The sequence below is a fragment of the Oxyura jamaicensis genome, chromosome 20 (genome assembly GCF_011077185.1).
Source record: "Oxyura jamaicensis isolate SHBP4307 breed ruddy duck chromosome 20, BPBGC_Ojam_1.0, whole genome shotgun sequence".
Classification (NCBI taxonomy): Eukaryota; Metazoa; Chordata; class Aves; order Anseriformes; family Anatidae; genus Oxyura; species Oxyura jamaicensis.
In genome coordinates, this window is record NC_048912.1 from 6462529 (window position 1) to 6478249 (window position 15721).

At 39.9% G+C, this 15721-nt stretch overlaps 1 protein-coding gene across 7 annotated transcripts in view; it reads right to left on the reverse strand.

Annotated features, from left to right (window-relative positions):
* SULF2 (sulfatase 2) overlaps window positions 1-15721 on the reverse strand; it is a 155502-nt gene that overhangs the window by 19012 nt on the left and 120769 nt on the right. For all 7 annotated transcript variants that reach the window (XM_035344201.1, XM_035344195.1, XM_035344199.1 and 4 more), the window contains 4 exons: window positions 11937-12065; window positions 10946-11002; window positions 10106-10235; window positions 24-231 (listed from right to left, as the gene is read on the reverse strand). In XM_035344201.1, the coding sequence (XP_035200092.1) occupies window positions 24-231; window positions 10106-10235; window positions 10946-11002; window positions 11937-12065 (524 nt within the window). The remainder of the gene's footprint in view (window positions 1-23; window positions 232-10105; window positions 10236-10945; window positions 11003-11936; window positions 12066-15721) is intronic.

Here is a 15721-nt window from a genome sequence, read left to right on the forward strand (position 1 = left end):
CAAGATGTGGTGGGTTCACTTACTCTTCTTGGAGAAGAGCTTCTTTCTCCGTCCGACATGGCTCAGCTTGTATTCATTCTCTTCACAATTGCAGTCTTCACTATTCCTGTTGTAATACTTGGGCAAAAGATTGGAAGTGCCTTTGCTGTTGCCCGCACCTGCTAAGTTTGCCATTCCCTTGCACTTGTGCAGCTTGAGCTTCCCGCTGGCGTCTTCTACGCACTGCCATTTCTGGAAGAAAGATTTCGTCATTAAAACTCGTCTCAACTCTGCAGTGTTTAATGGCCAGTCCCAGTGATCTATCAGAGACTCCTCGTTACAGTAAGCTGGGGTTCACTGTCTATCAGCAAAACAGATTTCTTGTCATCTTCCATTTTTAGACAAACCAGGAACATTTTGGAACACTCTTGTATTTGTTTCTGATTTCATTGCTTGGAGGCAGAACAATGGGAATTTGTTAACAAAATCAATACTACAGCTAAAAATAAACAGGCATCAAGCGAAAAGGTTTATCCCCAATTATGCTTCTCTAACAAGGAAGTTCAAGTCCTGCCACAGATTTGAAGAATCCTTGTCCACCTGCAAGTGAGTTTGCCAGGCTGGCTGCAATCTGTGCCAATAACTAGCCATTAAAACAGCACCAAGCTCCAGGCCTGCGTTCAATTCAGCCCCATCCCATACTCTACAAGAAAGGAAATAACTTTTCTAAGATGTCTTCTCTTTCCTAGTTCAAATGCCTGATGATGGATAAATTCACCCAACTAGTGGACTCCTTTACTGTAAGGATCCGGTGTGAACTGGTTATCTGGACTCTGTCTGCAGTCAAAGAAGAGGAACAGGCACTTCCAGGGTGTAACTCACTTTATCCTAAGGTGGCCATATAAAAGAGAGGAGAAGAGCCCGTTTCTCTTTACTGACTTTAACAGGGTTTGTATAACTAGATCAGTTATGGATGTCTGTGGTTAGACAAGTTTATTTCCACCTTGAGTGTTCCTCTTAATAATAGCTTTTCCCATTCAACACCCTTGGGCTTGGTTGGCAATGGTGAGCTTCACTGGATGCCTGCACAGTAATAATCACCTCCATCTTCCACTCAAACTGGAGAAAATCTCATCTTTAATCTAATCTGATTCCTTCTGGTACTCAAAACCTGAAGCAACTTGGTTATAGATCCCTTTACGCCGCTGTCAGAGCCGTGCCAAGGGCAAGGGAGTTTAGCCACCTTCAGTTTGGCAGGGAAGTTTTACCTGCTTCTCAGATACAGCACAAACTAATTTACCTACTCCTTTATACACCAACACATCACTAGCTACAGAACGAGGCTTTGGGACACAGTTAAAAAAACAACAAAAAACAAAACAAAACAAAAAAAAACACAAACAAACAAAAAAAAAACATGTATCAGTTGTTACCATGTTAAAAAGTCTGGAAAAAACCTCGAGCTTTTTGCTGAGCCTTGAGAAGCATTTCTCCTTTTCCCTGTTACAAAATCCTAAGTCTGTGCCTCCAGGACTCACTGGAATATTGGTAATTTTCCAAATAAAAGAACAGAAAGAAAAAGAGCAACAGTTCCCAAGCGAGATGACATTTTACAGTACCCTGCAGCTCTACGAGGAGATTCAGTCACTTCAATTTCCATACAGAGGTGTGCCCAGGCCTGGGCAACAAAGCACTCATTTTCCATTGAAATTTGCCCTATCATTTACATGACAGCTAAGAAAGAAAACACTATCTTCAGTGCTTTCGTTATAGAGAATGTAGAGAATACACAATGCTTTCATTACAGAGTCAGAAGCGAGATACTCAGTTACAGTGGTTTTATCTATATCCACAGGAGGTCTGCTTATTTAAAACGATCAGAAGTTTATGGTGTGGCCACTTATTTCCTTTGACAGCTGTATGCCAGGTCTCCTGAGCTATAATTACTTCTTAGCTATATGTGTCCTGTCCAAAAGTCCTATATGATCCAAGCCTTGCACTGATGCAGATAAACCTGTCTTAGTTTTCAGCACAAGGAATCATAGGAAATCAGTGCCACTGACAAGCAGACATTTGAATCAGGCATCTTTGCATGGCTGCAGGATGCATTTACCTAGGTGCAACGCAGAACAAAAAAATCTTTGAAGAATAAATTGCTGATTTTTCTATTATTATGTTTTATAAAAGCTCAGCATTCACTGATGCACAGACTGGGGTTGGAAGCTGTTGTACTGGGTCTGGCATCAGTTTCTTTCACACACACACAAAAAAAGTAGAGTGAGATTTAAAAATGTTTGTTGCTGCTTCCCATTACAGATACCTCAATCTGAGTTTTGAACGTATATGAACAAACTGCATTTTCTACTCAGAACTCTATGCTGTAGGTGTCTGATACATGAAAAATGAAAATTCAACAGAGGGAAAGTGAAATGCCAGGATGAGAACTACTGTAAGTAAGTGCTGTGATGGGTGGCCCAAAAATATTTAAACTCTATTTCTTTCATCTCCTGACAAGAAAGTGATGCTTATTTTCCCCCTCCAGGTGAACTGGAAGAATTCCTTTAATTCTTGGTGCTGTTTAAATTTTTCCAAGGCAGCTGTATGCTGGATGGATATATCCAGTGGATATATCTTAAGGGCTTTGCTGGAAGGGCATGTTGTATGCATTAGCAGGCCCACTGCTGCAGAGCAGAACTATATAAATGATGTTAGAAACAAACACTGAACCCAGCTGGCAAAAAACCCCAACGTCTCAAGCTCTGTTTTTTGTTTGTTTGTTTGTTTTTCACAGAACAGATACAGGCATGTGTGCGAATGTGTCTGGGAGCCTACAATTTAGCCTGCTCTGCTTTTAAGTACAAACACAAATTCTCTAGGCAATATCGCGGCTCTATCAACCGCATTCATTTCCACAGGATGCTTTCAATCTTAGGGAAAAAAGCTGTAGTTGCAAGAACTGTGAAAACCTCTGCTCAACAGTCAAGAAGCTTTAAACACTGTGAATTCTGGCATTTCAAATTGGTTTCTAGTGCTCAGCACACCCTCTTGCAGAAACCTGTGTCAAACCCTGAAGCAAATAAAGTATTTTATAAGAGGTAATCGCTTAAATAATTAAATTCCTATATGAAGAACTCTAGGGTGCCCCAGAGATACTTTGGCTCACAGGTACAAATGATAACCATCCAGCAGCAAAATGTAATTACATATAAATAGTGGATTAACGCAACCAGCCAAGAAAACAAAGTGCCCTTAGTTCACCACTTGCCTCCAACTTTTCAAGTTCTATAGCTCATATTATCTCACAAGAGCTACATCCTCAAAGGGAACGTGTGGTTTAACGTAAACTAAAACTCACTGGAAAACCCAAGCTCCCCCCCCCCCCCCCCCCCCCCCCCCCCCAGTCTTTATTCCAGCTCATATCAAAACCCCAAAGGGATAACCCGTCTTTCTTCCTGTAGTGCCTTGCAGAACAGCTACTCCTTCTTCAGATAAATGACTTTAGCAGTATGTCCTGAAGTTCATCAGGCTCACATTGTGTAAAACTTTCCAGACACCTCATTTAATCATTAAACCTGTTCCAGCTGGAGATTTCCCACCACCTTCAGGCAGGCCAAGTGAGCTGCTGTGCTTGTGCTTTCTGCCACCAACTGTGTCGGGCTTGTTCTAACATTTCTACCCCATCCCCTACCCTACTTCCCACTGCACAACATGTGCTACTCACTGTTACTTGTGTGCATATCAGAAGAGCCTGAGCTACAGTTTAATGGAGAAATCAGGATTACTGAATGGAAAACTTGTCCAAAGGTACACTGCAAAGGCAAAGAGAAAACAGCCTGTAACACGTATTTGCCCTCCTTCAGCCCAAACTGCCTGCTGTATGTATCAACAAGAGCAAATTAGGACTTCAGCACCTACGAAACATGAATCTAACAGCAGCAGTTGCAGACTGAGCAGATACTGTTTCCCTCTGCTAACACTATTCACCTTGAACATGCAAATGATCCCTTAGTGGAAAAAGACATATTTTTCGGAGTGTCAGAAATCCATTATTTCCTTCACAGCCCCCATCACCATCAAGTGGTTTTTGCGTTACTGTGCATCACTGTCTCCTTACCACTAGAGCAATCACGGATGTTAATTCAAAGTCATTACTTGAGGTTCCAATCAGAAAGAAATAGCCATGACCTTCCTTGTTAGATTTTTCATACAATTCACTCATTTCCCACAGTGAATCTCTCTAAATTGACATTGTTTTCTTTGGGAGGAAAGGGCTGATCACACAAATCTCGCTAAGAAAAGTTTCCAGTAGAAACATACAGCTTTCACAGCTGAGCCCTAAATCATCACGCTGTGTCTCATCAGCTCCTCTTTTTGTTAAGAGGAAGGGATTCCATTCCCTTTTACAGAGAAGTGAAAAGTGGAACTGTCTGATCAGTTAGCTGCCAGCAAGGCTCCCTCCCTAACAGTTTTAGGAATATAGACTCCAGAATTCAAGATTTTTGCAGGATAACAGAATAGTCTCTCACTGCCAGCCATCCCACTAAAACACTTCAGCAACATCCATTGTCAGTTTACATACATTTTTCTGAACCCCATCCTTGCTGACACATTGGATAGGGAGCTAGAAATAAACTGCTATAATGGCTGGAAATAGACTAACTTCCAGTCTAAATTGATCTACGAGTAGTTAGGATACAATTTTTCTTGTATGAAACAGTACAGTTTAGTTTAGTTGGCTCTTTTTCTTTGCTGTGTTTTGCTTCTTGTGTTATTTTTTACTGAGCTAACCCAGAAAATGCAGCAAATTCCATAGAGACACAAGCCCCTTCTCTACCAGAGGCAATTCTGCTGCTTTTGTGCAGCTTGTCCTACAGCTCAGGTGTTACAAGTTTCAGGAAATAGTCTGACCTGAATTTCCTATTGTTTTTCTCATACACATTACTATTCCTCTGTTCTTGTTGACTGAGATGATTAACTCGTGCCTCTTGTATGGTATCTTAGATCCATGCCGACAGATGCCTCCCTCCTCAGCTATTTTTCTGAATATGCCCGGTTCCTTAGCTCTTCTCCACAGATATTATTTTCTTAATCTTTCATCAATTTATTTTCCCCATTTTATCTTCTTCCAATGTATCCATTGGCAAAGGATGAGTCTAGTTTTCTCTGCTCCGTTGTATCAGTATATAAACAGTAGTGCCTGGTCTTTGTTCCAGCTGGACGTTATTTCATTACACTGGCTCATGATTTTTGGAGATTTGGACCTCTGGGCTCTCAGCTCAATTTCAGTTGTCAAATGCTACCTATCACTCAAACCTTAAAATCACAAGATTATCAACAGAAAAGCAGGAGGACTTTTTAATGCTTCAAACTGTAGCTGCAGTGAGGCAGGTGAGGCAATCAGCTAGCATGCAAATGAAAAATGAGGTATTCAGCTGAACTTCATGTTACAGTTACAGAATTCACTTATTGTTACTCTAATAATTGGACTGTGGTATCAAATGGTCCCAGCTGCTGTGTTAGGTATTGAGGAAGCTAAGAAGGGTGTGCAGCCTAAGCAGCAATTAGATTAGTGGTGGAGGAAAAAAACACAACAGAACCACCAAAAGGGAACTGGATTTGTCTCAGATCCCACACTGAAACCCTAACTAACTGAAGCCAGTCTCCCAGCCTCCAGCTTATTGTCTTTTGAACCAAACTACCTTGCTACACACATACTGCACATTAGAACATTATTTTTTATTTTATTAAATGTTAGCATTTATTTTGGCAAGCTTCTTGCATCATCCTCTACTGTAACGACAGGGAGTTTAAATGTCTCTGTTAACAAGAGATGCAAATCACTTGGATCTGTTCAACAACAACAAGCAAAGGAACCTTTAAGTAAAATAGCCTCTGGAAATCATTACAGGCTATTTCTGGCTAAAGGAGGAAAAGAGTTTTGTTAATTCTAATTCTTGATAAGGAATACAATCCTTGAATAACAGTCCTTAATAAATCATCGGGATTTTAATTTTCATGGTTTGTTGCCTCCTAAATGTTATCAGTCAGTGGGCAGATAAAATTTCTAATGTATGAAGTTATCAACAAGCCATTTCTTGTTGTAATCACAGATTAAGAACCAGATCCTGAAAGTTGCTGTGCACGTGCAACTCACACTGGAATTCAGGAACTCTAAAGATCCCCCTCCTGAGCTATAAAAATTATTTGGAATCTACCTGGCTTGATATGCTTCACTGTTACCAAGAGAACCCAGGTTCTTTAGTAACCTCAGGATATTCCTGCTAGCTACCAAAGAACTAGAGAACCACAAGAAACAGACCAAAATTTTTCTTTCCAGTTTTAGAAGAAATTCTTTATAAAACGTGACTTAGTTTCCAAGATTTGATTAATGTAAGTTCAAGCTACAGAGTCTTCAGGAAATGGAGAAAATGTAAGCTGATTTTTCCTACTGCTCCACCCTTGGCACTAGACAACAGCTAATGATGATAATGGTGATACCACTTTATGAACTGCTGCAGGAAAGCACATATTGATCCTAACAGTTTTCATTGCTGCTATGCCATGCTATGTTGGAGAATTGGGGGGAACAATGGAGCAAGTGGAACCTTTTTTTATGATATCTTCATATCACTTACAAAAGAGAATATTCCTTCTTGATCCTGGCAGAGAATGAAGCAGTCAGAAGGAAGGCTGTATATCAGACCTTTCATTTGCAGAATATCTGCAGGAAACCAGGTGCAAATCTGCATAATTTGAATTTTCTCCTGAATAAAACTGTCACATAAAAAAATTCTGTTTGTATTAGATACAAACACAGTTTTGGGGGAAAAGAAAAGGATTTGAAAAGGAAATAATGTAAATTCAGACAGCTACTTTTCTTACTAAATTATCAGTTATTATTGTACTATACCATGACCTGCTGAAGACAAACTTCATATTCTTTTATATGTACAGCATAGATTCCCTGTAGCAATCAGCAGTGTTGCAGGTATTTCATGTTTAGCAAATGTGCATAAAGTTGGCAAGTGATTTAGAGGGAGATTTTGTGCAGCTGTTGTTATGATACTGGGGAGTTGCTGGGAATACTCTATAGAGCAATGCTAGTATTATAATTGGCTTCCACAAAAGCACATTAATGCAAGCCTACAGATAAAAGTGGGTCAGCTTCCACTTACCAGCCAGTTTAGAATGAAAAGCCAAACTCCAATGAAGAATTTGTGAGGAAGCTATTAGGTACTAGGAGAAATGTTTTTTATTTCACATGGGAAGAAAGAACTCATCTCTCTTAAATCCTTGAATATAAATCCTGAGTTGCTCCTTCACCTGAACCTACAGTCACCCTTTGTTGGATGCAAATAACTAACACAGCCCAAACTCCACAAATTGAGAAAGAGAACACGGCAACACGCAGATTCCCATTGCACTCAGGAGAATTTACATATATTAGTCTTGCCAAAAAAAATCCCACATAATGGACTCTGAAACGAGGTTTAAAACAGCATGAATAGCCTCATCTCCATGATCCTGGTGCTCTCTTATCAAAACAATTATAGGTCAAGGAGAGATTTGCAAAGGAAGAGCGTTTTGCAGTGATAGAACTGTATTCACAAGCTTGTATGCTTACAAAGGGGAATTTCAGATTCTCCATATAACATTCAAAGTTTTCCTTACTTTTCCTTTACTCATAACTCTGCCCTTGTCCCTTACTACTCATTCCCCTCCTGAGTCTTTGTCCTCCATTTGTGTTTCATCTCCTACTCACACTTCAGATTCCCTGGCACTGCTCAGAATTCTCTGTGCATGGACTAGCGGGTCCCCAGAACTTCTTTGAGTCAAGATGAAAAACCCAATGACTTCTGCAAGCTTTCACCTTAATTCTGACCCAGACTTCTCTTTAGATCAGGATGTAAACATTCACTTTTTGCACTAAACACTCTGGATACTGTTAAACGCATACTAATAAGTATCCTGCAGGATGAGGAGATGTCTGTAATATAACCACTGTATCTGGATATCATAAATTCACCCGACAGCAGTATGTTATTCATTTGGGCTCATTCTACTTACTATGCAGCGCTGTGAATAGCAACAGCAAACAGACAACAACCATTTGTCATTTGGGAAGTTAGTCTTGCTTCACTCTGGAAAGACTTTTGGGGGCACCCACGTTTAGGGACAATTTACCCTCAAATAAGCACATTCATCTCCCACTATTCCTGCTGTCTAGACAGAGTAGTAGGACATATTCTCTAGAGCAGGGGTTAGATGGATTGAGACTCCCTTGAGAGCCCTTCCCAGACTCTAATTGACTTGATTGTTAGGCAATTTTTCCTGATGTCCAACTTGAATTTCTTTTTTGCTCAATTTCATCCTATCACTTCCAATTACATCTGACTGAACTGCTCAAAACAATAATTCTCCTCTCTGTCTTCTGACTACAAGGATGCAGCACACGTATCTCTTATTAGCACACCTTCACTTAGGAATTTATTGGCAATTCTGACTACAGAGTTGACATTTTATCCCCACTTCTTACAGACGCCAAAGATATTTTATTATCCACAGAAGAAAACGTAAGGCTGTGAGTGTATCTAGACAATACAGGGCCTTTGTTCTTTCCTCCATAACTGAGACGTGGTAATTAGTGTAAGAAAGCCTGAATGTAGCTAAGCTATCTTACGCAAAGAGACAGCTTCAGTGACAACGTGGACTTGGAAAGTCTCTCTTCACCTCTGTTCTTACAATAATGTTCAAAATAATTGAGGAGATGAAGACAAAAGGAAGTTGAAACATCCCTTCAAAGGGACAATACTGATGGAAAAAGAAAAGCTGTATTTCCCCCAAACAATGTACTGGATGATCCTCTAGCAGAAATGAAGACTTTTCCCTCAGTTTCTCAAAGAATATTGAACATTCAAAAAACAATGGCTTGCTCTCACCCATCTAAAATTTCAGCTCAAGACATCTGATGACAACAAACTACTGCACAGAAGTATTTTTTTTAAGTTCAGGACTTCTAGCAAGAAGAGGGAAATTACAATCTCCTTGTCTCCTGAATCTGACAAAAAAAGCCACAGGAGGAAAAGAGCATCTGAAAAATGCTTGTGCATATAAATTGAATCCAAGCACCTCAAGAACAGTGGACTCACTTCACAGGTGCACTGAACTACATGATCTGTGGAACCAGAAGAAGGAAGCTGGCTCTCCAACAGTAGAAACTGAACTACTGGAGCCTAAATGGCTCATTACTGACAATAGTCTCGGTGAGACATTCAGCTCATATCTGCAGGAACAGTTATATTTCCAAGACTGACTTACTCTGACAGCCCTCTGAGATGCCAGGATATGAGGTAATGCCAGCCTGATAATAGATACATTAGCACATGAACCCATCTACCTTCATCCCTTTGTCCACAGACAGGATGTGTTATGGTCACTGGGAGGGGTTATTCTGACTCCTGCCTGGATGAGAAAGCAAGGGCACAGAGCCAATTTTCCTTTGTTTCCAGAGGATGGTAATTACCCCAAGAGGGGAGAAATCTCCACAGAAATGGAGTCACTGGACACAGCTTTGCTATGCCTTTGCACTGCTCTGGTAATGTTGCAAAACCTTCTCCTAGGCCAAGATCATGCATTGATACTACTATAATTCTTTTTTTCCTGAATTTCTTTTAATGCTTGTTTGTTTCACAGCATATTTTTGTTAACAGGAGGGATATATTGAATTCACAAGACATTAATTTTCTGTTATTACACCTAATTCCAAATAATAAAATGAATTAAATTCAAAATTCAAAGGAAAGGGAGCTATATGCATGTGGAAGAGGCCAATTTGTTAGGTTCATTGTCGCTTCTCATCACTAAAGAATCCCAAACACACTCAATTTGGGGAACATAGTACTAAAACAACCTAGGCGGTTCTCTTAACAGTAGGCAGGAATCAATGCAGAGGCACTTGAATCAGCAATTTCCTGACAGTCAATCTCATAAATGCTGTACTATGGTTTTGAGCAGAGGCCACAAAATGAACCATTTGATTTACAAGCTGGCATTGACAACAAGGAGAATGACAATGTCATAGTTAAGGTGTTAAGCTTAGCCCATCTACAACTCCTTACTGCCTTACCTGGCCAAGCTGTTCACAAGCTGTTTGATACTCAGCTCTCTGACAGAGGTCTTTCACACGCTGGTATTTGGGCAGAAAGTTTTCTTCCTGGGCATCTACCTTCTCATTCTCTCTCTTATGCAGTAGTTTACTGGAGTGGAAAAAAAAAAAAAAACAAAAATGAAAAACCACACATTTATTTTTGCATTGATTCTAAGATAAACATATCGTTTGATGATAGGGCACAGAGAAGTACGCTATCTGCCAGGATTCCAGCATTGCTGGTGGCCAAATCTTAATAGCCCCGTAGAAACTAGCCCTTCTCATCATCTCTGATAACACAGAAGCTATTTATATCATGCTCAGGGAGCATACAAAATCAGGGCAATGTATTGTACGTCTGATTGGCAGGCAATAACAACAGTGTGCATTAAGAGACCATATCCTCACTACACAGGGCTGCACTTTGCCAAACCTTCATGCCCAGCATTAGGTATGAAGGCAGAGGCACAGAGGGAATGGTCAGCAGATGATCATGCAGAGAAGAAAGGTTATTCTTACTCCCATGATATAAGTAGGAGGTTGGGGGTAGCACTTAAAAGGAATTGGGATGCCTTTCCATCTCCCAATCCAAGCAAAACTCCCCTTCCCCCACCCCAACAGCACATTTAGGTAGGCTGTAGACAGAAGCTATAGGTTCCCTCCTATCACACAATCACTGCCATTAGGCATACTGCAGCCGTGTCCCTGCTGGCACAGCTAAATGGCTTTAGGTCTGCGGTAGAGTGCTGCTTTGGCTCTAGCTATTCAGTATCCCTTCTATTTAAAAAGACTGAGCTTTGTGATTAACGCTTTCCTTACCCTCTCTCCACTAGGAATGAGTCTCTCCACACTTTGATCTTTTTCTTTAAATGGAACCTGGGAGGAGATGAGGAGAGAAAGAAACAATTTCCAAAAAAACAGTCATCAAATAATGCCCCGGTTTCCTCTCCCACTCCTAATTCAGATGAGAACCACAACAATAACCTCTCAAGGGGACATACAGCCTTATGAAGCAGGCACATAAGCCTCTCCAGTGCAAATCATGAACAAACATAGGACAGATTTGTTCTCACAGGGACAAAATCCACAACAGATTCACACAGTACAACTATTTCAATATAAGCACTTTTAAGGCACAGAGGATTAACTGAATTGTCCTTGATCACAAAGGATCACAAATTAAATCAGGATGTCCTGAATCCAGTTTGGACTCTCAACCTGCACACCACCCCCAGTGTATCCTATTCTAAAGCAGCTGCTCCTTCCCCCCTCTCTCTACACAACTACTTATAAAGCAAATCTCCTTTTTCCCTTTTTCTTTTATACTAGCTGCTGATTTTCTCTAGCAAGCATCCAGTCTAATTCTCTTTCCAGTCTTTTTCCAATGAAAGTATTGATGATAAATAATAACTTGGCAATTCTGAATGCTAGTGTCTTTATATTGTAGCCTGATACACAACCAACCCTTTCAACTCAATTATTCTACAGTTTATTCAATATGAAATGCTTTGCTACAAATGATGCCACAGAGACATTTAAAATCTATAACTCATATAGCTAAAGACCTTCATCATGTGTGGCCCACCCACCACCACACATGCTACTTTTAGTATATCCAGATGCCATACACGCCAAATACCTAATAAATGAACCTTACAAAATGAAAATAGTCATCCACATATTGTCAAGTGTCTTTAGATTTTCAGATGGTAATTATTAATTTTCCTTTAAGTTTGCTGCACGTTGATGAATGCTTAATCCAATTTCCTGTGCAAACATGCATTTTTACATGCATATTTCCTTTTCTCACCTATTCACTGGTCTCTCAGAATCCAGAAGTTTCAAAATGGATTTACCATCCATATCAGACGGAATATCCAATCCAGCAATATCTAGAATTGTAGGTGCGAGATCAATATTCAACACAATGTGAGGATTCCTGGAAAAACATAAATGAGAACCTGGTTTAAAGGCTCTGCAATGACACCAAGCAACTAAAGCAACTACAGCTCTTCCTCAGAGATCACAGATCTGAAAAATCTTAGTTTGTGACATAAGCAAAGAGGACACAAATCCAGTCCTATGAAGTTCTGTGAAAGGATTAAAACGTGAAATACAGATATGTTGCATAACCTCGAGAGGAACTAATATGAAGATATAAAACTTTAGTACAAAGCATTTTTGAGAATGCAAAGTAGTTCATAAGGCAAAAATTAGTTAATTATTGCAAAAGAGGTTCAAACTCTTTCGAAACATGCGAAAGCACTGGAAAAACTCCTTCGGTGTCTTACAGCAAAGTGTCTGCCTGATTGAAAGGTAAATTTGGCAGGCAGCATATGCATTACCTATAGTAAAAATGGCACAGAAATAAGTACTGTAGCTCATATCACATAAAGCATGTTCTGATCAGAACACGAGGAGAAGTATATTGCCAGATACTACAGCAAAGAACTGAAAGAACTGGAAGCTGCTGTTAATGTAGAATGTAAGACAGAAAATGGGAAAGAAAAAGCAAAGAGGAAGCACTTACGGAGAAAAAAAATAAAATAAAGAAACATCTTTAACTTAAATAATATCAGCCTTCCAAAATTCACAACTATCCATTCTGCAACCACTTCAAAACAGCTTCAATTGACAGAGTGTTTGCCATGCCCTGTTTCTTTAGCAGTGGCATGTGCTTCTCAGCCACCACAGTTAACTGGACAACACTGGAACATAAACTGGCTTAAAATTCAATTCAAACATTGGCATCAGCTCTGGAGAAGTGCAGACAGCTCCCACCCCCAAATGCCTTGAACTGCCATGGCTGAATATGAGTGGGCTCGTGGCTCAGAGCACCTTGCTGCACAATCCACCATTCAGTGGCTGAAAGAATGCCCCAGTTTCTGTCAGGTGACTTGCTTTTACTCTGGGTCTAGCTGAGAAGTGCTCTAAGTTTATGTTGCTTCTGAAAAGCTTACTTCAAATACATTTATTAAGGTGATGTCTTATTATTCACAACATTACATATATATAGTTTATTAGCTGTGTATTATTTTTTCAAAAAGAAATATAAAGGCAGGCAGTCAATTAAAAAAAACTGGGAAAAAAGAAAGTGAGCATACTGCTTCAGAGACCATCTTCTACAGCACTGAACATTAAGAACAACCATGCCACGATTTGCAGGCACAAAAGAAGGATTGGGACCAGATGGGCTGCTATACATGTATGTCAATGCAGAATTTTAACTCAAAATCCAGGACAGAAGAAAGCTGCTACATTCACACTAATTAATGAGACACCATTTAAAAATTACTACACTTTTGAGCAAGCAAGCAAACAGGCACTGACAAAAGCATGGATGATGAATTAAACTGATGTACCTAATTTGATTTTAATTACTAATAATTGTGGTGTAGCATATTTGGTAATAGAAATGAGAGCTTAGTAATGACTTGCTACAGTGACTGCTATTAAGTCTTCGTTGGTATCAAAAGGGAGTCATGGCAATTACTCTGCAGGGAAAACATAAGGTCCACAGAAAACATGGATGATTGAGGTTTTAGCATTTAAAGAAAATCAGTCTGAAAGGAAGGATCAATTTATTACTGATATATCCCCTTCAAGCTATTTTATCCTGTTCTTCCTACTCATTGAACTGCGATGGGCTCTGTTCTGCCAGGCTGTCAGGCTAACTCCTCAGATTCTAACAGAAATATATATTTTATCTTCAGAGGCCACTCAAAAAAAAAAAAAAAAAGAAAAAAAGAAAAGTTAAATAGGAAGATTTCACAGGTTTTATGAATGTCTAAGTGTGAAGATCCTTGCACTACTGAGGACTGGAGCTGGCTGGCCTCTAGCATGGCACGTTGCAGAAAAGCCAGCTCACCCCACTTTAGCCATATTAGCTTTGCCTCTCTATGGAGACCAAAACAGCAGCTCATGGGAAGCAGAGCGAGTTTGCAGGAGGCTAATCCAGCTCACTGGCAGGTCTCTGCTGCTGCAGACAAACTTCTTTCAGTGCTGGATGAATATTTTTAATTCCACCTAAGGAATTCCTTCCCTGCACTCCAGTCCATTGTGTAGGCAGCCCTGACACCATGTAAACCATGAGGCAAGCTTTGACAGCGAAATACTTCTTATCCGTTATCACTTTTAACATTACAGGAAGTGATCCCAGTATACCTAGGATTTCAATAGACTCACCGCACCTATATTTCATCTCCAAATTACAGAATTTTAGCAACGTTTTTCAGCAGAGTATTGGATCTTCTGCTTAGCACGTGTCAGTCACAGTGCCGGGTGTACTCACTGGCTCCCCAGATGTTCCTCCTTCAGAATACTCCTGCTCCCCTCCCCTGCCATGTCTTTTCTTTTTCCTGATCTACTTTATTCTAAATTCTGTTTGCACTCCTCCTCTCATACTCTTGGCTTCACTTTCTCCCTTATGTCACCTCCCACTGGATCAGCCTGCTATTCCCCTACAAAATACACTCCCTCTTCTTACCCCAGTGATGGTATTCACTCCAATCCTTCTGATAAAGTCATGTGCTCCAGAGTTTAGTGCTAACTTCTAAGGGGGGGGTGTTGGGAGGGGGGAGATTTCAGTACCTCACAACTTCAACTGAAATCATTAGTTGAGTAGGTGCTGGAAATTAAATCATGCCTAAATTCAGTTTAACTACTATCAGAACTGTTATTCTCCATTGTTTGTTTCACATGCATAACTGCTGTAAATAAATTGCACAAACTGCAATATCTACAGCATGTAATATTTTGTGCCTACTGATAATACGAATCAGTGAATTTAACCAACGAATGGATTTTTTAATATTTTTTTTTGCTACCGTATTACATGCTAGATCTGTTCCTCTGCAGTAATGAAAAAAATTGTGTGTAGAAGATTGTGTGCGTGTTAATTATGCTAAAACATGCACATTGATATAAATAAAAGGCAGTAAATTATGGCACTCTGTCCAAAATCATTACTTAAGTGCAAATATTTGCTATTGAAATAATTGCTTAGAAAGTGTATTTACATAATTTCTTAGCTGATCAAAGCTACCATTTTAATTAACAGCCATATTCTGCATGCTCGTATGCATCTGACAAACAACCCTAACCATGTAATCTCAAAGGATGAACCACAGAAGATCTGTGGATGATAATTGTGGATAAGCTATTATGTACATTCTTCTTCGTAAGTTGAAACAAGTGGCTTCACTAAGTGTTTTAATTAATGCCCAGCAATAATTACCACTGTAGCAAGTGAACATTATATCATACATTTTTAACCTTGAAAATATCATAGATACATGCATTATTTGCATCCCTCAAAAGGAAACAGGTAAGTGTTTCCTAGAATGGACCTATTTCCCAGTGGCTTTTTCAGCTACATCCACAAAGGGTGTGGTAGCCAGCTGGGGGTCGGTCTCATCTCCCAAACAACGTGTGATAGGACAAGAGGAAATGGCCTGAAGTTGCACCAAGGGAGGTTTAGGTTTGATATTAGGAGACATTTCTTCACTGAAGGGGTTGTGAAGCACTGGAACAGGCTACCGAGGGAAGTGGCTGAGTCACCATCCCTGGAGGTATTTAAAGGACATGTGCCTCCAG